This window comes from Lissotriton vulgaris, chromosome 5 (assembly GCF_964263255.1).
Source record: "Lissotriton vulgaris chromosome 5, aLisVul1.2, whole genome shotgun sequence".
NCBI classification, from domain to species: Eukaryota; Metazoa; Chordata; class Amphibia; order Caudata; family Salamandridae; genus Lissotriton; species Lissotriton vulgaris.
The window spans coordinates 1,927,284,193-1,927,308,305 of record NC_141693.1 but is presented as its reverse complement, the minus strand read 5'-3'; the positions used below and the strand labels follow the sequence as shown (position 1 = coordinate 1,927,308,305).

At 48.4% G+C, this 24,113-nt stretch overlaps 1 protein-coding gene across 15 annotated transcripts in view; it reads left to right on the top strand.

Moving 5' to 3' along the window:
* The window catches only part of TNXB (tenascin XB), a 743,838-nt gene that overhangs the window by 489,826 nt on the left and 229,899 nt on the right, over positions 1 to 24,113 (top strand). For 13 of the 15 annotated variants that reach the window (XM_086924531.1, XM_086924530.1, XM_086924535.1 and 10 more), the window contains 2 exons: positions 18,274 to 18,558; positions 20,150 to 20,419. The exons of the other annotated variants lie outside the window; for them this stretch is intronic. In XM_086924531.1, coding sequence (XP_086780657.1) covers positions 18,274 to 18,558; positions 20,150 to 20,419 — 555 coding nt within the window. The remainder of the gene's footprint in view (positions 1 to 18,273; positions 18,559 to 20,149; positions 20,420 to 24,113) is intronic. 15 annotated transcript variants of the gene reach the window in all.

The following is a 24,113-nucleotide window of genomic DNA, read 5'->3' as shown; positions in this document are numbered from 1 at the left end:
AGTACCACCTGTACTAGCAAGAAGGAAACCACCTAAGTATCGCTATACCTGTAGGGGTCTAAGGAAGGAAACACATGATGCATCACAATACATTCAGAGGTGTAAAAGCAACAACACACAGGATGAATAAACTACCCATTCAGAGGTGTAAAAGTAAAGCACATGACGCATAACATACATTCAGAGGTGCAAGGAAGAAAGACACAATAGCGCAAAATCCACATTAGCCACCACCTGTGGCAGTCCCTGTGTCCCAATGTCAGGGCCTAAACGTGGCAGCTGCCCACAAAGTGCTGGGCAGCTGGAAACACTGTTGGGCCACCACTGGAGCCTCGCAGGCTCTGGCCAGAACAATGTGGGCAACAAGGGAGAGCCTCTCAGGGCTCTGGAACCATGTTGGCTGTGAGCCTCGCTGGCCTCTAAACAAATGCAAGGCACTCAAGAGCCTTTCTGGGCTCTAAAAGACGCTGTGAGCTGGGAGCCTCTCCTGGGCTCTGAAATCAAGATGCGCCCCTTGAGCCTCTCAGGGCTCTGTAACAAGCGAACTGGCACCTGGAAGCCTCGTGGCTCTAAACAACTATGGCCGTCGGTGGAGTCCCCTCTCTATGGACTCAGAATCTGGAATTGCCCCCAGGAGCCTATCGAGGCTCCACACAGCAGCGCGCGCGAGATCGCGCTACGGGGGAGGGGCGGACACCGGCAATGTGTCCCGCGGCCCCTCTCCCTCCTCGGCACTCACCGGGTGTCTCACGACGGCTCTAGGAGAGCTCCTGCTCCTGGGGACTCTCCGGGGCTGCCGCTGGGCTGATCTCCTTCCCTGGGGCTCCTCCTGTACTCAGGAGCCTCGGGACGGTCGGCACAGGCTGCTTCCTGCTTCTCCGGCTCCTCCGCTCCTCCTCCCGATGACGCGGCGGAGGCTCGGCCGGCTGGGCCAATCCCAGCGCGGCCCGGGCTGAAGGCGGGTGCTGCTTCCTCCGGGCTGCGGCGGTGAGTCTCCCAGGCACGAAGTTGAGGTGGGCACTCGATCCTGGGCAGAAAACAGCGGCAATGTCCCGGGCAGGGTGGGCACCTGCCAGGGGACCAATAACTTCCAAATAAGCGAGGTGGGCACTCGCTCGGGGCGGACAATGCCGGGTGGGCACGGGCCTCTGCAATTAAAGCGCTAACAAGCGCAATAAGTCAAATAAAGGGCTCCCAGCGCTATAAATCAGGAAAGGACCCCGCAAGGTCCTGGTGGGCAGGCAGGGGGGCAAGGCTGGGCCCAGAGCCAGCACACTGGGTCTCCAGGCAGGGAGACACCCCAAGTGGCGGTCCTCTGGCCCAGCAGCAACAGCCCCCTCAGGATCCTGGAAAAGAGAACAACTTCTGTGGGGACACAGCCCTATTTTTATACACCATATTCCTTTGTCTAAGGGTGCAGGGTGGGGGGAAACCAGTTGCAGCTGGTTTTGAAGTACCCTTGATAGCCCAACCACCCATTTCATTCACTGGCAGGGCTAGGGACATCAGTCGCACCACAGGGGGCGGAGCCAGCATTGTGTGGGGAAAATCCCAGCCCATTCAGGACCCAGGTACACTCCTCCCCCGCCATCAGCATGCTAATCTCCCACTCACCACCGGGCAGACCCATCCAGCCTTCCTGGAGCCAGGCTCACCAGCCTGCTCCAGCCAATCACACGCCAGACACATTTTATGTTAATATGCCAACTCCTAGAAGTGGCCCTTCTACATATGACACACTCATGCAACACACACCATTGCGAAGCATTCACTCTCACGAGTTCGCACATATCAGATTCAAACCTGTACACCCCACGCATCAGGAACTACCAGGGACACATACATTCCCCATGCATTCCTATGGGAGGGCAGGCCTATCTCATCACATGCACTCAGAGTGCGCACGCACTTTCCACTGGGACACAGTGAAAGTGCGCAGAACCCAAAAATCACCATCACCAGGTCACCATTACAAGCACAAAGTCTAGGGGTAAACCTGCCAGAAGGGCCAAGTCCAACACAACCCCCTTCCAGCCAAAACGCAGGGGAGAACAATCACCACCGTGATGGACTTCCCTGCTTGGGGCGATAGAACACGGACGCGGGCCGGCAACTGCAGGGACACCCTCCTGTTCTACACCACGGTGAATCCATGGGATTCCTTCTCAAAACACTGTCTGGACCAACTGGGCTATCCCACTGGTACTCCCAAGCTGTCCGCGGCCAGGACCAGGCCCTGGGCCACCCAGGTGCCACCGGTCCTTGCCTATTCACAGAGTGGGGGGTAGTAACCCCTGGTACATAGTAGCCATTCTCCACTCTTCCTGTCTGCAAGACAGGACTAGACTGCCACTGGTTCCCCAGCCTAGTGTCTACAACCTCAGGCGGACCAGGAGTCTCAGGGAAGGCTCTCCTCCCCCACCTCTTCTCCTAGGGTTCCTCCTCCTCCTCCGGCCAGGGGTACACCTAGCACGCCATTCCAACCCAGGGTTTAACCCCTCAGGTTGCACCGGGGTCAGAGGTGGGCTCTCCCACCCTCTGCACCCCCTTCCAGAGGTCTGCCCTATCCCAACTGTAGAGGTTCCTCTGGAAGAAGAACCGGTCAGGACACTGGTTACAGTCGTCCTACCCTTCAGGTCAGGCTGAACCTGAACCTGGCCTCCCAACCTCCGGTCTAAAACCTTTGGTGGAACAATTGCCTGGCCCTCCAGGACTTCTGGGGCTTCACATGCAATCCCCCTGAGGCTGACACATGACCCATGTGTCGTGTGACTGTCTGCCTGGTGCAGATCTCCTGTCTCCTGTCCACCTGACAGTGCACAGAGATCCCCCAGCACAGAAGTGGCGCCACCCGGGTCCCCCCAAGAAGATCTAGCCCAACTGGCTAGTCTCTGGTCCACTGGTGCATCCACTGGGAAACTCATCCCCCAATCACTCCTCACTTCGGACTTCTGTGCACTCCCTCCTGGAGTAGCACTGCCGGACACTGGAACCCCTGGAGCTCTAGTTACAGATGCTCCAGGTTCCCTAGACACTAGTAGATCCTCCTCAAGTGTACTAACAGGACAGCCTAGGTCCGTAACCTGGTGTTCCCTCAAGAAACCACCCAGGTTCTGAGATAGGGCTTCGGGCCTCTGGGGACTCTCAGCCTCCCACTAACTCCTGCTCCACTGAGCCAGGTAGCCAGCCCCTCCACCCCTCTCACTATATTGGGACCTAGCTGGGCTACACTGAGCCTCTTCCACCACGCTGGGCTGGAAGCTACCTGTACTACTACTGTCGTAATCACTCAGCAATGACTCTACAGAACCTCTGGCCCTCTCCCAGCGGTCTGCTTCCTCTGCAAGCTGCTCTGAACAGGGAGACCCATATTCCAACAGGTGTTGGCGCAACTCTGGACAACAAACACTGAGCAACTGCTCTTTGATAATCATTCCGTGCAATACATCAAAATCATCTTCCGTGCGAACTTGCCCCAATCAATCAGTGTCCCATTACATTCATCCTCAAACTCTCCACAAGACTGGTGAGGCAGTCTCCTAAGGTTCCTGAACTTCAACCAATACTCCTCTTCTCGGGAAACAGGTACCAGACTGGGGGAACTGGGACTGGGATTTCCTACACTGAGATCTAAATAGCTGCCACCACTGGACTTAACCCTCTCTAAGGAATCCAGACAATAAAAACTGCGCTCAGGGGACAATCTACCTTCCTGAGCTAATCTCTCTCTGGCAAAGGCCCTCTCAGCCTCCGCCATCCTCTCCTGAACACCCAGCTGCGCTATCTCCCTGGCATGCTCTAACCTGAGCTTCTCCATAGCCAGCTGGTGCTCCCTCTCTTCCCTCCTATCTACCCACTCCTCTGGGGACAGGGAAAGGGATGAGGCGCTGCCTCCTACGCTGGACCCAGCAAGGGACTCCTTACCTATGGGTCTTCACTCTCTACTGGCATCCAGGTACTGGCATCTTCTCCCTCCTCATCTGAATCTTCAAGGCTCCCCACAGACCCACCACCCTCCTGGCGTGAGGCCCGGGCCCTTTCCTCACTGCGCGCAAGATCCCACTGACCCTTTTGCCATAGGATCAGGCTGCTCCTAAGTTCGGACTGAGTGTCTGACTCATCCACCCCTATGTCTCTCTCTTCACAGAACCTTACCAACTCTCCCATACTGTATCTAAACAGATCACAGAAATCAAAAGCAGGCTCCATTCTGGCGGACGTTCTAGAAAAAAGATTACACAGGGAACCTAGGGGCCTGAGCTAACACAGGAGTACACAATTCACAAAGGTTCAGCAAGTTCCCTATCCAGAGAACTCATACTCACTTGCCTAGTGCCACACACCACTCTTTCACACACAACCCCCCCCTCGGACTGGTAAGGCAGTTTCTACCACCCCTGATTCCTCAACCTGACCACATGTGACACAGGTACCAAACTCTGGGCGCGGGGCAGGGGAATAAATGTACTTGACACAATTGCACAATGATACCTTCAGGAGAAGAAAATAATGGAACTTCAAAAACAATAATCCCCAAAAATGTGGTCATCTAAAATGCAGAGTTTTGTGTGTGGCCAGTTGCCACTGTGGTACAAGGCAAACACAAATCCTTATGCTCACCGCTGCGTCCAATGTTAGAAATGGGATTCCTGGCTGGCCAGGGCTTGCGCCAAAGTCAGTCAGAGACCACCACTCCTAAGTCAGGGCAAGGGAGTTACACGCCAAGATAACCCCTGCTCACCCTCTAGGTAACGTGGCGCGAGCAGCAAGGCTAAACTTGGAGGCGGTATGAGTTAAGTATTTGCGCACGCACCCCAGCAACAACACCCAAGGCCCACCACAAAGGAAACTCCACACAAGGTTATATATAAAAATAGCCTTTGTATTACAAAAAAACACATTAGATAAAACACACACTTTACAATGTGCCAATAGACACGGGTAGAATTTACAGGGGATATGTACAAGACAGGGCCACCTGGACCACTGTCAGGAATCAGCACTTTTAGAAGTAACACTTTTAGAACATAGCACATAGAATGTAAAACTGTAGCACAAAAATAACATATAACCAGTCACTACTGGTACCAGGTGAGCACCACCTATGCAACCCTCACTACCTTAGGAGATTACACTAGGGACCTGGGCCTCGCTAGTACCACCTGTACTAGCAAGAAGGAAACCACCTAAGTATCGCTATACCTGTAGGGGTCTAAGGAAGGAAACACATGATGCATCACAATACATTCAGAGGTGTAAAAGCAACAACACACATGATGAATAAACTACCCATTCAGAGGTGTAAAAGTAAAGCACATGACGCATAACATACATTCAGAGGTGCAAGGAAGAAAGACACAATAGCGCAAAATCCACATTAGCCACCACCTGTGGCAGTCCCTGTGTCCCAATGTCAGGGCCTAAACGTGGCAGCTGCCCACAAAGTGCTGGGCAGCTGGAAACACTGTTGGGCCACCACTGGAGCCTCGCAGGCTCTGGCCAGAACAATGTGGGCAACAAGGGAGAGCCTCTCAGGGCTCTGGATCCATATTGGCTGTGAGCCTCGCTGGCCTCTAAACAAATGCAAGGCACTCAAGAGCCTTTCTGGGCTCTAAAAGACGCTGTGAGCTGGGAGCCTCTCCTGCGCTCTGAAATCAAGATGCGCCCCTTGAGCCTCTCAGGGCTCTGTAACAAGCGAACTGGCACCTGGAAGCCTCGTGGCTCTAAACAACTATGGCCGTCGGTGGAGTCCCCTCTCTATGGACTCAGAATCTGGAATTGCCCCCAGGAGCCTATCGAGGCTCCACACAGCAGCGCACGCGAGATCGCGCTATGGGGGAAGGGCGGACACCGGCAATGTGTCCCGCGGCCCCTCTCCCTCCTCGGCACTCACCGGGTGTCTCACGACGGCTCTAGGAGAGCTCCTGCTCCTGGGGACTCTCCGGGGCTGCCGCTGGGCTGATCTCCTTCCCTGGGGCTCCTCCTGTACTCAGGAGCCTCAGGACGGTCGGCGCAGGCTGCTTCCTGCTTCTCCGGCTCCTCCGTTCCTCCTCCCGATGACGCGGCGGAGGCTCGGCCGGCTGGGCCAATCCCAGCGCGGCCCGGGCTGAAGGCGGGTGCTGCTTCCTCCGGGCTGCGGCGGTGAGTCTCCCAGGCACGAAGTCGAGGTGGGCACTCGATCCTGGGCAGAAAACAGCGGCAATGTCCCGGGCAGGGTGGGCACCTGCCAGGGGACCAATAACTTCCAAATAAGCGAGGGGCGGACAATGCCGGGTGGGCACCGGCCTCTGCAATTAAAACGCTCACAAGCGCAATAAGTCAAATAAAGCGCTCCCAGCGCTATAAATCAGGAAAGGACCCCGCAAGGTCCTGGTGGGCAGGCAGGGGGGCAAGGCTGGGCCCAGAGCCAGCACACTGGGTCTCCAGGCAGGGAGACACCCCAAGTGGCGGTCCTCTGGCCCAGCAGCAGCAACAGCCCCCTCAGGATCCTGGAAAAGAGAACAACTTCTGTGGGGACACAGCCCTATTTTTATACACCATATTCCTTTGTCTAAGGGTGCAGGGTGGGGGGAAACCAGTTGCAGCTGGTTTTGAAGTACCCTTGATAGCCCAACCACCCATTTCATTCACTGGCAGGGCTAGGGACATCAGTCGCACCACAGGGGGCGGAGCCAGCATTGTGTGGGGAAAAGCCCAGCCCATTCAGGACCCAGGTACACTCCTCCCCAGCCATCAGCATGCTAATCTCCCACTCACCACCGGGCAGACCCATCCAGCCTTCCTGGAGCCAGGCTCACCAGCCTGCTCCAGCCAATCACACGCCAGACACATTTTATATTAATATGCCAACTCCTAGAAGTGGCACTTCTACATATGACACACTCATGCAACACACACCATTGCGAAGCATTCACTCTCACGAGTTCGCACATATCAGATTCGAACCTGTACACCCCACGCATCAGGAACTACCAGGGACACATACATTCCCCATGCATTCCTATGGGAGGGCAGGCCTATCTCATCACATGCACTCAGAGTGCGCACGCACTTTCCACTGGGACACAGTGAAAGTGCGCAGAACCCAAAAATCACCATCACCAGGTCACCATTACAAGCAAAAAGTCTAGGGGTGAACCTGCCAGAAGGGCCAAGTCCAACAGATAGCTACAAGGAAAGCAGCTTCCTAAAAGAGGTTTTCAATGAGGATTCATGTTGGGCTCAAAAGGGACCTGCAAGAGGCCTGCATGAGGCGTAAAAGGACTATGTTCAAATCCAAAGGAGGGGATGGACACCCTATTGGAGGGAAAAGCTTTTTCAGACCCTCGAAGAAGTCCTTGATAACAGACATTTAAAAAAAAAGAGGTTTGTGAAGGATATTATCTGTAGGTAGCAATTCCCGCCAAATTAAAAAAAAAGTGCCCCAAATGCTTTGCACATCGTCGTCATGATAGCCCACTTGTTGTTTACCTGAAGAACCCTGCTTAGGTAGTCTGCTTGTACATTTCGAGCATTTGGAAGAGGAGTTGCAATGATACGCATGTCTCTGCTATCAACTGTTTCCAAATTGTCTGGGCTTCGTGAGACAATGGCCTAGGCATTGTTTCCCCTTGCTTGTTCAAATAGTACATTGTTGTCATGTTGTATGCCTGAACAGGCAGGGATTTTGTCTTGAAGGATGGTAGAATAGCCTTCAACGCTAGGTGAACCACTTGTAGTTCCAAGAGATTGATGTGATAAGTAATTTCCCACAGAGACCATGTTCCCTGGATATGAAGATGATCCATATGTGCTCCCCAACCTACCAGAGAAGCGTCTGTAACTAATGTCTGAGAGGGAACATCCTGATGAAAAGGCATCCCTTGCAGTTGGCTTGTCGGAGAACACCACCATTTCAGGGACTGTTTTGCTTTGGAAGAGAGTGTAATTATGTCCTCCCAATTGCCGGAATATTGATCCCACTGATCCTTTGTTCTGATTGACATGCTGTCTTAGTCAGTGGAGAAGATTGCTCGTCAACTGAAAATTAATTTGGGGCGTCTTGTGGTGTTGACGCCTTGATCAGCCAATCGTCTAGATATGGATAGATGAATATTCTGAGTGTCCTGAGTTGAGCAGGGACCCACTGCCTCGCACTTCGAGAAAGTTCTAGGGGCTGATTTGAGGCCAAATGGAAGTACTTAGTACTGGTAGTGATCGGACCTACAACAATCCTCAAGAATTTGCAGTGTTTCCTGGCTATTGGAAAGTGAAAGTATGCATCCTGGAGGTCTATCGATCAGAGTCTGTCTCCCTGGTATATTTGGGAATAAATCTGATGCAGTGCAAGCATCTGGAACTTTTCTCTCTGAATCCATTTGTTGGCTAGTTTCAAATTTAGGATGGTTCTGAATTAGTTTTTGGGGCCTTTCTTTTTTACTTAAAATAGTTTGGGAAGAATGAACTGCACTGGTTGCTTTTGTAGAAGGATGTTCACCTCTGATCTCAGCATCTGTAGATGTTGAGTCGATGGATTTGGTGGGATATTTGCTGGAGGGCTGGTAAACCTCAGACAATATCCATTCTGTTCAGAACCCAAGGGCCACTCTGTCAGAAACTGAGAGCTACTTCCCCCTACCGGAGCAGGTAACGCAAGAGAGGGAAGCAGAGATTCATTGCTTGGAGCCTGTTGGAGGCTTTCCTTCTTAGGAAAGCTGATGGCCAGATCTTCCTTTAGGAGGACGACGTTGGTGCAGCTTCAAAGGTTCTTGTTGTTGTTGCTGATGGTGACCTTGTAACCATTGAGGCTTTTGAACCCTTTGAGGAAAGAAATGTCTATGTTATGTTATGTTATTTATTTGTTAAGCGCAAACAGCTGCCCCAGCAACGGAGCGTCCCGGCGCTGACCTAACCAATACCAGAGGGGAGTGGGGAACCAGCAGAGGAATTAGATGACAGAGAAGAGATGGGTCTTAAGTGCTTTCCGGAAAGTGATCAGATTGGTTTGGGCACGGATGTGTGGCGGCAGTGAGTTCCATATCATACTGTTTGTAAGTGTGACTGCGTTGTTCCTTACGCTTTTCAAGACCCACTGTGTTTAAGGTCTCCATCCGGTTTTCATCCTAGCCATTTCATCATCAGTATGGCTGCCGAATATGATATTGTCTGAAAAGGGTAGATTAAAGATCCGCTGCTGGGATCCTTGCATTAGTGCTGTTGAACGAAGCCAAAAATGCCTTCTAGGGCCAAACCATGGCTGTACTCGTGTGCTGATAGTAGTGAAGAGTCTGCAGCAGCACTAATGACTTGGTTGGAGACCATCTTGCATTATTAACCACCTCGAGAGAATCCTCCCTTCTATCTCTCGGAAGGTGATCAGCAAACTGCTGCAAGGAGTCCCTTAAAGCTCTGTGTACGTGCCCAGCAGGGCAGAAGCACTTGTTGCCTTCATTGTAGCGGGCACCGTGCCACGTATTGTATTGTAATTGCATTTGTATAGCTCTTACTACCCCTGACGAGAATTACATTTTTTACACTCTTTTTCCAGAGGAACTGTAGATGACAGAGTGGTAGAATGGACTTTTTGGGCAGGTAGAATTACCACAGAACCAATGGGAGGGTCGGAACAGAGGAATAGTGGGCCCTGCTTCGGTGCTCTATATTTGGCTGCAGCCGGTGTTAGGAAGAGTTCCATTGCTGGTTCCAATAACCCCAGGGCTAGGGATACGAGGGGTATGGAGGCTGCTCATTGGTGAAGAGTTAAAAAAAATCACAGATATTGATGGTGCTGGGACTCTCTCACTAGCACCTCTTTAAAGGTGTTAATGTGATCGCTCAGAGAGACCCTTGGCTGAGGAGAAGGAGACAAAGTAGGCAAATATCTTCCCATGCTGAAGGAAGAAGTTGAATATGGTGATCTGCTTTGTGACCTTGTCCTAGATTTAGATCTGGACATAGGACGGTAGTGGTTTGAATGCCGAAGAAGATTGCCTTGTAGAAGAATGCTGAGACTGGTGACGCTGGCTTGAAGGTGTTCGTGCCCATGACTTATGTCGAGATCTGGAGTGAAGAGATCTCAGAGGAGTGGTAAAAGCTCTCTCCGGTAAAGGTGCTTCCACAGGTGTTTGTGGAGGAGCTAGTGACGTAGGTGGAAGAGACGCTGGAGGAGGTGCCGGAAATGATGAAGAGTCCAGATGCAAGATAGGTGACGATGGAAAATTGCCATCGAGTAGTCAAAGCCAGAGGTGGGTGGTAGACGTCTTAGCTTTGATTTTCTGACTTTTTCTACAGGTCTTCAGTGCCTTGACATCGACAGACTCCTCTACATCGATTTTCTCCTATGCCCCGACATCAAAAGTTTCTCAACATCAAACTTCTATTATGCCTCGACGTCGTGGTATCCCTCAATGTTGATCTCCTATGCTTCGATGTCTAATGTTGTTTCCTCTTCAATGTCGATCCAGCTGTTGACTGCGAACATGTAGGGACAGTACCTTGTCTCGATGACGTTTTTGATGTTGGCTTCTCCTTTTGGATCTCCCATGCCTAGAGTCCTCGGAGGAGGTGGAAGAGCTCTGTTAGAGGACTGACCCTCTCCTCACTCCCTTGACCCCCCCCCCCACCTACAGATTGCACCTGCTGGTCCCTGCAGCACTCCATAACCTCCTGCAGTGTGAACACCTGTCATGAATGTGACTCTCAGGAAGGCAGATGATGCAGACATCATGAGGGCCTGACTTGTGCTTCCTTTTTACCACAGGCAGGACACATGCCAAATACAGATATATATATTTTTTTCATTTGTCAAATAAAATGGCATCACAAAATGACAGAAAAACACAGGTACTGATGAAATCTGCTGAGTAAAGTAGTTGTCAAAAATGTCCTAGTTAAAAATGAAAGAAAGCCAAAAAGCTTGACCCCAGTGCTACAAGAGCAGGGAAAAAAGAACTAAAGCAACTGTCACCTGCTGGGCATGATGGGATAGTGGTGGACTCTGAGCCCTTAAAGGCACCAACTCTCTTTTCACATTTACATAATGGCATCCTATAGGGCAACCCTGTCCCCAACTTCCTGCATTTTTCAACTTTTAAAATTTGTTTGTGAAATAGATTTAAACAGTCAAATAACATTTTTTCAATTTATTTGCCCGAAATGTATACATATATAGATATGTATTACCCTTTTTTAAAATGCAATCCAAAGAAATTGGCCAATGTAGCCACTAATGTCTGAAGTGTTTCTCCAGGCGTTACTGAAGAAATGCGAACAGTTACACTTAAAAAGACATATTATAAAGTAGTGTTCCGGAAACCCCACACGTGCGCAGGATTATTCAGTGCTTATGACTACCAATGGAGATCACCTGAGGGAGAATGTAACTTACAACCCGTAATTACAGGCATAGACATTACAGGCATAGACCCGACTACAAGTGAACTATATAAAAAGTGATGGATGGAATGAATGAATTAATCTAAGCCACTAGTATTTATTCGGGGCTGCATCCCAGTCCATTATGTTGCACATCATGCAACATCCCTTTGGACCCAGCCATGTGTAAAGCAGTGCTGACCCTGCTCCAATGGGAACAGTCAAGCCCGATTAGGCTAAGTCTTTCTTGAACCGAAACACAAGCAACCTGGGACCGGTTTCGCCCTGATTAGGGCTCATCAGTCGGGTATAGCTTGGTTCCAGTGTGTGCATGAGACCCACATCTGGATATACCCATCCCACTTACGGTGAAACAATGAAGGATACAAATAGTGATGGATGGAATGCTTCAATTAATCTTAGCCTCAGGGTTGCATATGTGTCTATTATTCTTTTGCACACCATGACATCTCAGTTTGAATCCAGCCATATGCAAATCATTCTTGACCCTGCTCCAATAGAAACAGTCCAGGCTGAACTGCCAGTCCAGGTCCTCCCTGAACGGGAACACAAGCAACCCAGGTCTGTTTTCACCCTAGTTAGGTCTCATCAGCCAGGTATAACCTGATTCTAGTGACAGAGTGTATGCACGGGACCGGACTGTACTGAGAACATAAATCAGCCCTGGCAATTTTATTGGACCGGCCTTGGGGGAGGGTCAGGGAGGATGTCAATCAATCAATCAGGAGTTTGTTAAAGCGCGACTACTCACCCGTGAGGGTCTCAAGGCGCTAGGGGTGGGGGGGAGGGGGAGTGCAGGTTCCATTCCATCAAGGAGGGGGTCTGTCGAAGAGCCAGGTTTAGAGGTTTCTTGCGAAGATGGGGACCGATGTTGTCTGTCTGAGGTGGAGCGGAAGGGCGTTCCATGCTTTGGCCGCGAGGAAGGAGAAGGAGCGGCCTCCCGATCTGGTCTTTCTGGTGCGAGGGACCACGGCGTAGGAAAGCTGGGCTGATCGTAGGGTCCTTTGGGGTGTGTGGAATTTGAGTCGGCTGTTCAGGTATGCTGGTCCGGTGCTGTGGAGGGCCTTGTGTGCGTGGGTGAGCATCTTAAAGGTGATTCTCGCCTCGACGGGGAGCCAGTGGAGTGTGCGCAGGTGCTGGGAGATGTGGCAGTGTTTTGGCAGGTTGAAGACCAGTCTTGCGGCGGCGTTGTGGATGTTCTGTAGCTTGCGGATGAGGTTTTTGTTTATTCCGGCGTAGAGTGTGTTGCCGTAATCGAGTCTGCTGGTGACCAGGGCGTGAGTGACTGTCTTTCGGTGTTCGAGGGGGATCCATTTGAAGGTCTTACGAAGGAGGCGGAGGGTGTGGAAGCAGGAAGATGAGACAGAGTTGATCTGGCGGTTCATTTTGAGCTCGGAGTCCAGGATGATTCCCAGGTTGCGTGCGTGGTCTGTGGGGGTTGGCATGTTTCCGAGGGCGGTGGGCCACCAGGTGTCGCGTCAGGCGTCAGGGTTTGGGCCCATGAGGAGTACTTCTGTTTTGTTGGTGTTTAGTTGTAGGCAGCTGTTTTTCATCCATTTGGCGACGGCTTCCATGCCTTCTCGAAAGTTGTGTCTGGCGGTGTTGGGCTCGTTGGATAGGGAGAGGATGAGCTGGGTGTCGTCTGCGTATGACACGATGTTGAGTCCGTAGGTTCTGACGATGGGGGCAAGTGGAGCCATGTAGACGTTGAAGAGCGTCGGGCTGAGGGAGGAGCCCTGGGGGACTCCGCAGGTGGTAGGTGTGGGGTCCGAGAGGAAAGGGGGGAGTCTGACCCGCTGCGTCCTGCCGGAGAGGAAGGAGCAGATTCAGTCGAGGGCCTTGTCCTGGATTCCTGCATCGTAGAGTCTGCGTATGAGGGTGTGGTGGGAGACTGTGTCGAACGCCGCTGATAGGTCGAGGAGGATGAGGGCTACTGTTTCTCCTTTGTCCAGTAAGGTGCGGATGTCGTCTGTTGCAGCAAGGAGGGCGGTTTCCGTACTGTGGTTTTTTCTGAAGCCGGATTGGGAGGAGTCGAGGATGTTGTTTTCTTCAATGAATGTGGCGAGTTGGCTGTTGATGGCTTTCTCGATGACTTTCGCTGGGAACGGGAGCAGGGAGATGGGTCTGTAGTTTTTGAGGTCTGTGGGGTCCGCTGAGGGTTTCTTCAGGAGGGGGTTGACCTCAGCGTGTTTCCAGTCGTCGGGGAACGAGGCGGTCGCCAGGGAGCGGTTGATGGTGTGGCAGAGCATGGGTGCGATGGTGTTGGCGGCTCTGTTGAAGATGTGGTGGGGGCAGGGGTCCGTGGGGGCCCATGAGTGGATTGACTTCATTATCTTCAGTGTGTCTTCGGTGGTGAGGGCTGTCCAGTCATCAATCGCTGGTTTCCGGGTGTCGGGGTGGTTGGTGAGGGTTCAGTGTGTTGGTTGTCTTCGTCGAAGTTGTCGTAGATGCTCTTGATTTTGTGGTGTAAAAAGATGCTGAGTTTGTCGCAGAGGTCTTGGGAGGATAGGATGTGGGGGATGCAAGTGTGAAGCACTGCTGCTTAATTAAAGTGGCCTCCAGCACTGCTGCTTTTGTTACTGGGGGTAGATATTGCAGAAACCGGCCCGGTAACTAAACCAGCCCCCACCACTCTAAAACCGCCCCTGCCTAACAGGGAAATGCCAATGCATGCTAAGGACAGTCCGGCCCTGCATTGGACCCATGTCTGTAAATACCCGTCTCACCACTTACTACATGTGGGCTATATGGCAATGAGGTATTACTGCACCCTGTAAATACCATTACTCTTATGTGTAGTATGTTGTGAGTACAGTAAATACCTCCTATCTGGAGTTATTAAAATTCGGTGCAGCTTTCAGAACCAATATTTAACATGACGAATTCCACATGTTTTGTCTTTTTTTCAGACCTTTAGACCTAATACATCTCAGCAGCTGTGACCTTTTGGAATCTATCAGTGAAAAACGGTGATAAATATCACATGATGTGTCATTCTGATCCCTGTGCAAACTCCTCTTTACACAGGGATCAGAATTTAGCCCTGGAGCTGTAATCGGGGGATTAGACGCTCGGCAGCATGCGCAGCCCTCAAGTTGCAGGTGTTACAAACGTACCCTAGTTTACATATCTTGCAGATTCTGACTTTAGAGCTACCGATCAATTCTGCTTTGCTCTAGAAGCATGTTGGGCAGTATAGCAATTTTGTGTATTTTTCTCAAACAAACCTCCAAAGGACAGGTGTTTTTTTTTTTTTTTTTAAAGACAAAAACTCAGTAACACTGACGTGTTGGGGACACTGCTTGTTTTTCATGCCAAGGACACAGTGGTTCAAGGCAGGAAAAAACATTGCTGCAAACAGTGTCATAAATAGGTCAGTCCTTCAAAACGATTTCCAGAAACAAAGATCCCCGAACCTGAGGGTATCTGCCTAATTTTTGGCAAGTGTCCCAAACAAACTTCCCTCGTCTTCATGATTCGGACTCGCTTTACACAGGTTTCCAATTTGATGGCTCTTACGGCTCTCTTTAAATAGTAGACACGTGTTTCTGCCATCTCAAACCTCATATGTTCAGCACAACAGCCCCTTCTTAGAAGATTTGCCCTTGGGACCGCATAGGTAGCTTGATATGTAACTGACTCGGCCCCAGCCCTGCTGTACATCCACAGGCGCTGTCGGTGGGGAGTCACAGTCTGTGTGCCAGGCCTAGAAGGAGCCCGCATGGGTCTGGTTCTCTACGCGTCCGCGCATCAGGAGAGTCTGTTTTGCAAAGGTGCCAAGAGGCCCATTGATGCGATCCAGGCGCCAGAGCTCAGGTATGAATGACATGCTGTGTGCGACCGTGGCGTCGTCCTGGTATTTTTGATTTCCTGCCTTGTCGGTCGCTCCTCACGCGGACCTCTTCCTGCACCACTTGCCAGCGCTCGTGGTCTGAGGGAATGCATCAGAGCTCACTTCAGTAGCACGCATCCGTTGGTGCCAAGCATGTTCTGTACTGGTGTGCCAGGACTAGCAAGACACAGAGCAATTCATTGCCCGTGGGCGGGTGTTAGAGGTGCCCCAATTACAGGAACATGGAGCCCTGAATCGCGCACTTGTGTGTCCTTACTGGCCTTGCCCATTTTATGGTGCGAGTTTACCCCTACGCTACAGAGCCTTCATTTAAGCTACGCCTGTCCTGAAGCTTAATGCACTAGAAATGCCATAGAAAAAAACACTGCATTAAAACCGACTCACAGCGTTCACATTAAACTTTACATATAAACTGCTGAAATCTGACTCGTACTTTGCTTCCACTCCAATCAATCAATCAGAGCGCAGCAAATCACCCGTGAGATATCAAGACTTCAACTCTGAGATAAAAGATTCTCACTCAAACCAGCCCACAGTCTGCAGATGACTCGACCCAAGAATACACGAGTCTCCATTGCTATTTGGAGTGAAGTAAATGTAAATGTAAATGTAGAGGCTGTTATATAGCGCATGACTACCCGTAGGCATCTCGGCGCTTGCTTAGGGAACCCGTCCTGGTATTCCCCTGTGAGATAACCCCAACAGGGCATCCGCAAGGTGAAAGCCAGGCATCCCACCGCAAGGGGCCGTAGTGGAGATTAAGCAAGCTATTGCCCAGAGCTGCAGAGTGTGAACCCATGAGTCGAGAAGGCACCGGAGCGAGAATTATCGAGTCCATGGAATTTTTGAGCTCAAGACCCGTCGGGGAATTGAACCCTGGTCCAGGACAGATCTCAGCTTCCAGGTCTGCCTCCTCTAACCCCTGTAGGTTTAGTATACAAGGGAACCCAAAGTAATGGCCAAGGACCATGGGTTAAGCTACTTATTTTTATGTTACAAAGGTCCTAGCTTTTTAAAGATATCTAGAGGATTGATTTTCACAGGCTAAAGATAAAGGCTGTGTTTTTTCTTCAGTGTCCAGCCGGACCTAGAAGTATTTATTTCCAAAATAGTAAGAATAGGTAGAGTAAAGCGAAAACAATCATCCGGCCACTGTGCTACTTAGACGGGATCCCACCGCGGCCCCTCTACGAGTGAACTAAGGCTCGCACGGAAAAGGCCCGTATTATCGAGCGCCTTATGTGGAACAGACCCCCGGTCACGGCTACTACTTCCAAACTGAAGTCCCGCATCGAGCCCACGTTCAATACTAGGCTCCATCGGTCACAATCAACTCGACCTGTTTTGGCAGGCTTTTATCTTCATTTCGATTCCTCCGAATCGTCACCCGGCATAAACTGTAAACCGGAACTGTTTGGCATTGAAACCTTGTTCTTCCACGACTGGCCCACCCAGCACGGCTCGTGGCTCACTTGACAAATCAGGCAAAGTCAAACTCTAGTCCTGAAGATGATCCCACTATATTATTGGAGATAGGGATCGAAACGTTTGTCGACTGTTTTGCAGTACTGCTTGTTGTATGACCTTTAACTTTCTCGGCAGTTACTGTGGGTTTGTGCTTATTCAAGAATTTCTTGCATTGTATTATAAGCCACCCTGTTCTCCCTGTTTGCCTGTGAATTCTTTGTCTTTTCCTTTGTATTGTTTCCTTTTGACTTGGTACAGGCTTGTGCCCAGTTATCAATGTGCGAATTGTTTTCGCTTTACTCTACCTATTCTTACTATTTTGGAAATAAATACTTCTAGGTCCGGCTGGACACTGAAGAAAAAACACAGCCTTTATCTTTAGCCTGTGAAAATCAATCCTCTAGATATCTTTAAAAAGCTAGGACCTTTGTAACATAAAAATAAGTCCTCTAACCCCTGAGCCACACTTCTCCACAAGTAATCCCAGTGTATGAAATACCAATTAAATTCCATGTTCTGCTGCAATCTAGCCTAGTTTTCTAAATGTCTCATCCGCGGCACGTTTTAGAGTGTGGTTGGAATGCAAATCCTCTGATTTGTAGTAGAAATTATAGGTCGGGAAGAGACACACCCGATGAAATTCGCTCTATCATACTATCCGGTGTTGTCTTCTCTGGGTTTAGCATCTAGAAATCGGTGACCTTTTCATTACCACCAACCTCGACTTAGCCCACAGGCCCGGCGCATAACCTGATGTAACTAATCAGAATTGGATATTCCAAATAGTAAACAATACATATTCAACTTCAGCATAAACATTTTTACATTCAAACGTGGTCATACACCACAGTCACACAAAGCCAGTGTTAAGAGATGCTACATTTAAACTGGTGGATACTACTGCTGCGACACAAGATTAGGACAGCAGGAAATCCATGTAGGATGCACATTCCTTGCTGTATGAAAATCCACGAAGACTGCACAGGTCCTGCTGTAGGAAAATCCACGTAGAATGCACAGCCCTTGCAGTATGAACATCCATGTAGAATGCACAGCCTCTGCAGTATGAAATTACCATATATAATGCACAGCCCCTGCAGTATGATATTCCATGTAGAATGCACAGCCTCTGTAGTATGAAATTCCCATGTAGAATACACAGCCTCTGTAGTATGAAATTCCCATGTAGAATGCACAGCCCCTGCAGTATGAAATTCCATGTAGAATGCACAGCCTCTGTAGTATGAAATTCCCATGTAGAATACACAGCCTCTGTAGTATGAAATTCCCATGTAGAATGCACAGCCTCTGTAGTATGAAATTCCCATGTAGATTGCACAGCTCCTGCTGTGTGGAAATCCATGTAGAATGCACAGCCCCTGCAGTATGAAATTTCCATATAGAATGCACAGCCCCTGCAGTATGAAAATCCATGTAGAATGCACAGCCCCAGCATGGATAGGTTGAGCTCGCCCAATCTAGCCCCAGTAATGAGGCACTTACTTACTGGTAATCTTCATTTCTGATTAGCACTGGCCAAATAGAGCACTGACTGTGAGCGACTGTTGTGTTTATTGCAGCCTCTGCAGAGGGAGATGGGATGCCCGCACGAGTCGAGGATCTGTCAGCTACTGACATCCAGGAGGATTCCGTCCGCCTGTCCTGGACAGTGCACGATGGAGATTTTGACTTTTTCCTCATTCAGTACAGGGACACAGATAACCAGACTCAGGAGATGACCGTCCGTGGGGATCTGACTTCTGCTAACATTTCTGGTCTCCTACACACAAGGAATTACACCTTTGTTCTATATGGCATCACCGACGCTGTTCAAACCAAGCCTATCTCTGTGACTGTGATGACAGGTACCAGTACTCCTTAAAGGCGCAAATCTAACCTTCCGATCTGCTTTGCAGAAGATCTACTCATTGCTGAAATCTTTCACAGAAAGAAGTTTCGGTCAGCACTGCTTATCAATGTCTTCTCCTTTTCATCTAACATTTGTCTTGATGTTATGCAGTATACTCGTGCTGTGCCAAAGTGGGCTCATCGACAGGTTAAGGGGCAAACAAACATGCCCTTGTTCAAAGAGACTACTCTGCTGAGATTGGCAAAATAATCACCCTTAAACAATCCTCCTCGCGGATTGTTTTGGAAGTTGTAAAATAAAGGAAGTAACCATCCTGATAAATTAATTCCTCTATTGCAGAAAGTCTGTTTTCAGCTGGGTTCAAGCTCTGGGATCTTGTGAGAGATGATGCTACACATAAAAGCAGAGCAGGTCCCTGGGCAAGCCTCAGATTAGTTGGTGCCACCTGGCACTGCATGCCTAGTTCTGTAACCAAGGATAGTCCATGCACACCAGTGTCCAGTGTGGACTTCTCAAGTGCTGAGAAACATGCATATCTACCTGCTGGCCCTCTTGACAATAATTCACAGAAGGGGGCTGTAAAAATTGTAAAAATCAAAATGGATTTTTAGCTCAGTAAATGTTTCTCTTTCAACAGAAACATTTCCTTATGTGTATTAATCTCCACCAAAAAGTGGATAGTTCCAAAGCCTTCGTAATTATCACAGTGGCCTTCAAAACCCCCTGCTCTTGGTTTGAAACCTCCAAAAGGCATATGGCATCAGCAAAGAAAGCGGAAAAACAAACAAAACGAGCTATCCATGCAAAGGGGTTGCCTTTTCCCTTGAGCATTGTTATTAATACCGTATGCTGTTGGCCTACTGTTTCAGAGTGCTTGTAGGGTAATTTTGAGCTCAATAGGCCTGGGCAGGTTGCAGTTTTATACCTAAATCGTACAACAGCTTTACTGGTTAAACTGAGGTCAATCATGACATGGGTAGGTTTAGGAGCTGGGTTGGGAATTGTGGGTTGCCAAGGCGGTCTGGATAAATCCTATTGGAGGCTGAAGGAGTGATTTACTCTACAAAAGGGAAGCCTCTGCCCTTCTAACCTCATACAGGAGCAGAGGTTCACCACGTGGCTAACTGAGGGATGGGACAATCGATCTAGTGAAAGGAGTGGATAAGGAAAACAGCAAAACATAAATGTGATAGCTGTCACAGGTATAACCTTCACCGAAGTCCTCAATCTCACTGAAGGCTTTGAGATGTTGGGCACATTGTCAATTTTAGGAAAATGTTCACTAGTGTCAACAATCTCCCAAAACACAACCATTAACATTGTAACTGGCTTTCTGTCTCGCCAATTATATGTCTATCCTTCAGAGATGCATTGGCATGTCATAGTGCATGGCTATGGTGTCTGGACTCAACAGAGAATATATGTGTAAAGGCTATGTCCCTCTTGCTCCCACCTGCATTCTGTGGTGCACTGAACGCCTGTAACACTCACACTTTCCTCATTGCAGATGATCGTCTATTCCCCTGCGCCCGAAAACAACCCCACCTACATTTGAATCAGCACCATTTTGTCTTTGTTTATTCCAGCTCCACTTCCCCCCAGCTTGGGAGATCTCTCAGTCTTGGACGCCACTCAAGACTCCATCCGGCTCTCATGGAGCGTCCAGGATGGGGATTTTGATTCTTTTCTTCTTCAATACAGGGACTCACAAGGAAGGTCCGAACAGATGCCGGTGGATGCAGGGCTTCATGAGGTCACAGTTTCTGGTCTTCAACCTGCAGAGACATATATGTTTGAGCTTGTTGGCATTTCCACCGATAAGCAAAGTGAACCAGTCTCTCTCGTGGCAAAGACAGGTACTGACTAAATATTGTTTTCTTCTCTCTAGGCATTCTCTACCTCTATCGTACAGGCTTCACTCAAGTCAACGCCCTAACTCTTCCTTGAGTCCCAGAGTATGGGTAGTCCAGCCTATATAGTCTTTTCTCTTACTTTATTCCGTTCATTCTCACATTCTAATACAGTTGTTATTCCCAAATTTAGCGGCACCCTCTGCTATGCACTGAACTCTTCAAATCCCAGTGTATTTCTGCCCTCTACCTTTACTCCACCGTGTATTTGTGCTCTCCGCTCCACTGCCTTTGCTGCTCTTTCTCCCCAGTACTTTTGATAACTTACACTACAACATATTCCCCAATGTATTGCACGCTCTGCTCCATATTCTTACTCCTTCTTTACCTAAGTATCTGTCTGCCGGCTGCACAGTGAACTTCTCCTTTACTCATAGGTACTGCACGCTTCAGTCTATGCCCTTTACAATTCCTTTACTCTTGTGTTTTGTGCCATGACTTTGCTTATCTGCTTATCTTTTAATCTGCAGTATCTTTCCTCTGTACTTCAAGTACTCTTCAATGTCTTGCACACTCGATGTTGCTTCTTTACTCCGCAAGGTAGTCATGCTTTTTACTCCACAGCTTTTACTCCTCATTTACTCTAACATATGTGCACTTCCTACTCCCTGGCACTCCTCCTTTAATCCCTAGTGTATTGAAATCCACTACTCCAAGTCTTCGCCCACACTTTACTTATCAGTGTTCTCACTCTTTTACTCTACAACCTTTATACCTCTATTACCATCCAATGTCTGCTCTTTCTGCTCAATGTCTTACTTTCTACTGCAAGTACCCTTCTGCTCTATGGCTCCTCATCCCTCTTTAATACCTAGTGTACATCCATTCCTGCCTGATTTACGGTACCAATGTATCTGATCTTTGCTTTCTGGGGACTTCCTTTACTCTTTGTTCCCCGGTGTCATGCCTTTGCTGCTCGTTTGCTTCCTAGTGTACTGGCACCATATAGCCTTGCCATTTACTCTTCCTTTACTCTTAAATGTCTATTAACCTCCCTTTACTCGATACTTCAACACATGCTCCACTCCTTTAATTCCTCTGTACTTACACCCTTACTTTCTGGCGTCCCCATCTCCTTTATTACCGCTGTTCGCCACACTCCAACTCCATAATGCCTATTTTGGACGTCTGGGTATTCATAAGCTTTTTTTCATTGTCTCTGCACCTCCTTTGGTCACCATGTAATATGTTTCTCCTTCCAGGGTACCAGATTATATCACCACGCCACTGTTTCATGGAAGAAGCGTTTTAGTCACTCTTTCCCTAACTGCTTTTTTAAAAATCAATACCAATTTTTCTAACCAATAACTACCAATTCTCACTGCAAAACAGGCATGTCTTGCTTTGGTAATGCATTACAAATGCCATCACAGCAGAGGCAAATGAGATCGAAGCGTTTGCTAGATCCATAAAATAGAGCCGATACTCCAAAGTTTGGTCAAGGGGTCTTGACAGATACAAGCCTTCCATAAAAACCATACCAATCTTTGTTGTAAATCAAGGCAGTCATAAAAGTGCCTTTCAAATAATCTGGTAGGTCTGATATTGAGCAAACACTACCTCCATTCTTGTAAAGCTTGGCCATGTTTTGTCCAGCCCAATGATGGCAATATTTAGCATATGGCATTACAGGATTTTCTGGTTGAAAAATCCCTTCATTCAGTCTCTTCCTTGAGCGACCAGTGTAGGCGGAACAACAGTTTCAGTTTTTCTAGCAGGGTAACTCCAATACAGGAATCATGGAAGGGGGGGATAAATAGGTTGTGAAGCAGCTTAGAGAGAGGAAGAGATGAGAATAGGTCAAGCAATTAATGAATGGCAGCAGCAGGGCTTGATGAAACATGGTACTTCCCGGAAGTGGCAAAAATATTTCAAGGAAGCGATGAAACTGCTAAGAATAGAAGGCAGGCAGACCTATGCCTGTGTTATCTAGTCCTTTGAGCTTCTAAGACGCCCATGTTTGCATATTTGGGAGATTCGTTACTGTGTCACCTAATTTATTCATTCTAGAGTGCGTGTGAGCAGGTAGTCAATTCAACATAAAAAAGATTTTCTTTAGATCTGGGACATGTTTTGGAGTAATTTTGTTTGTACCTCAGCGGATTAGTGCGGCCTGGGCACTTAATTCTTAAATTGATTGTCACTGTATTCTGCCAATCTGATTTGTTCCTCAGAAGGTAAATATGAATGGATTGGAACCACAACCTCCGAGTTTAAGATACCAGCTCATGATTTATAGTAGACCGCATGGCACACAGCATTTTCTGTGCACACCTCTGTGAATAATAATAAGTGTCAGGTGTATCAGCTGTATCGTATTGTGACACTTCATAAGGATCTGGTCCTTAGATCATGAATGGAATCGCTATTATTGCTCAGAGAATTATACTTGAAGTTACAAAGAAACTGGTTGAGCAGCCCCATTAATATGCCCAATATTTGCAAAAAATGATCTCATAGGAGAGATCTCATGTTTGCCAAGTCTACAGATCATCCTACTTAGTTTAAGAAACTTGGCATTGATGAACAACTGAGAGTGACACACTCTTCAACGCAGCCTGAACTCAAATATGTTGGAATAGGTTTTATACTGCAGTGCAATTAAAAATTAACTATGAGCTAACTTAGAGCAGCACTAAAAACATGCAGGAAATTACCATGGCAGTGCAAGAAAACCAGAGCAACTTTGTGATGGTGCAGCAATGACAAGAAACTGCGATATTTGCACTGAATATCTATGAGCTCTGTTCATATAAGTACTGGGGCATATTAACAAGGGCTTTATCTACGCTTTTTTGGCTTTAAAAGCCAAAGAAGCGGAGATAAAAATATCGCCCTATCAACAACAAGGTGCTTATATGCAAAATCCCATGTTAGCACCCTTTTTCACTCCGCTTCCCTATGCATCTCTAATGAGATGCAAAGTGGGCATTCCAGAGCAAACATTTCTCCTATTATCAAGATTCACGCTAACCCTGTTAGAGACAAAAAAAGCACCGCTAACCATGGTTAACGCTGCTTTTTACATCTGCTAATTTATAGACTTAGCCATGTAATCTAATGGGAGGGGGATCACATGGCTAAGTCCACCATGGGCTATCAACAAGGATATCCCTATACTTGTAGTTTTATCGCTGCATCCTCCCAAAATGCCGCTATCGCTGGATTTTTTATCGCCTAGGCGGCTAGCGTTGTTATCAACGTCAAAACCAGGCGATATTATCTAGCGATAGCAGGCGTTAAAAAAATTAACGCTAAGTGCCCTTAGCGTTAATTTTCCCTGTTCCTTGTTAATATGCCCCAAATTGAGTCTCATTCTTATCACTTTGACGGACCACTTATTTATAGCACTATGAAGAAACCCAGTCGTAGCACTATGAAAGAACTATTTGGTCTTACTTCAAACAGTATAAGAGAACAAGATAAATATATACAATTATAATGGAAGTTAAGTTAAGTTTATAGCATGAAACGAAACTCTGAGCTAACTGCACAACAATGCCAGTGAACTCTATAGGGGAACTTTGTAGGAATATACCCTGCAGAAGACTGCAGACTTCGTAGCAGCACAATGATGCTCTACTTCATAACAGCACAAAGGAAATGTAATATCAAAAGAAGGAAAATACGAACTCACTTC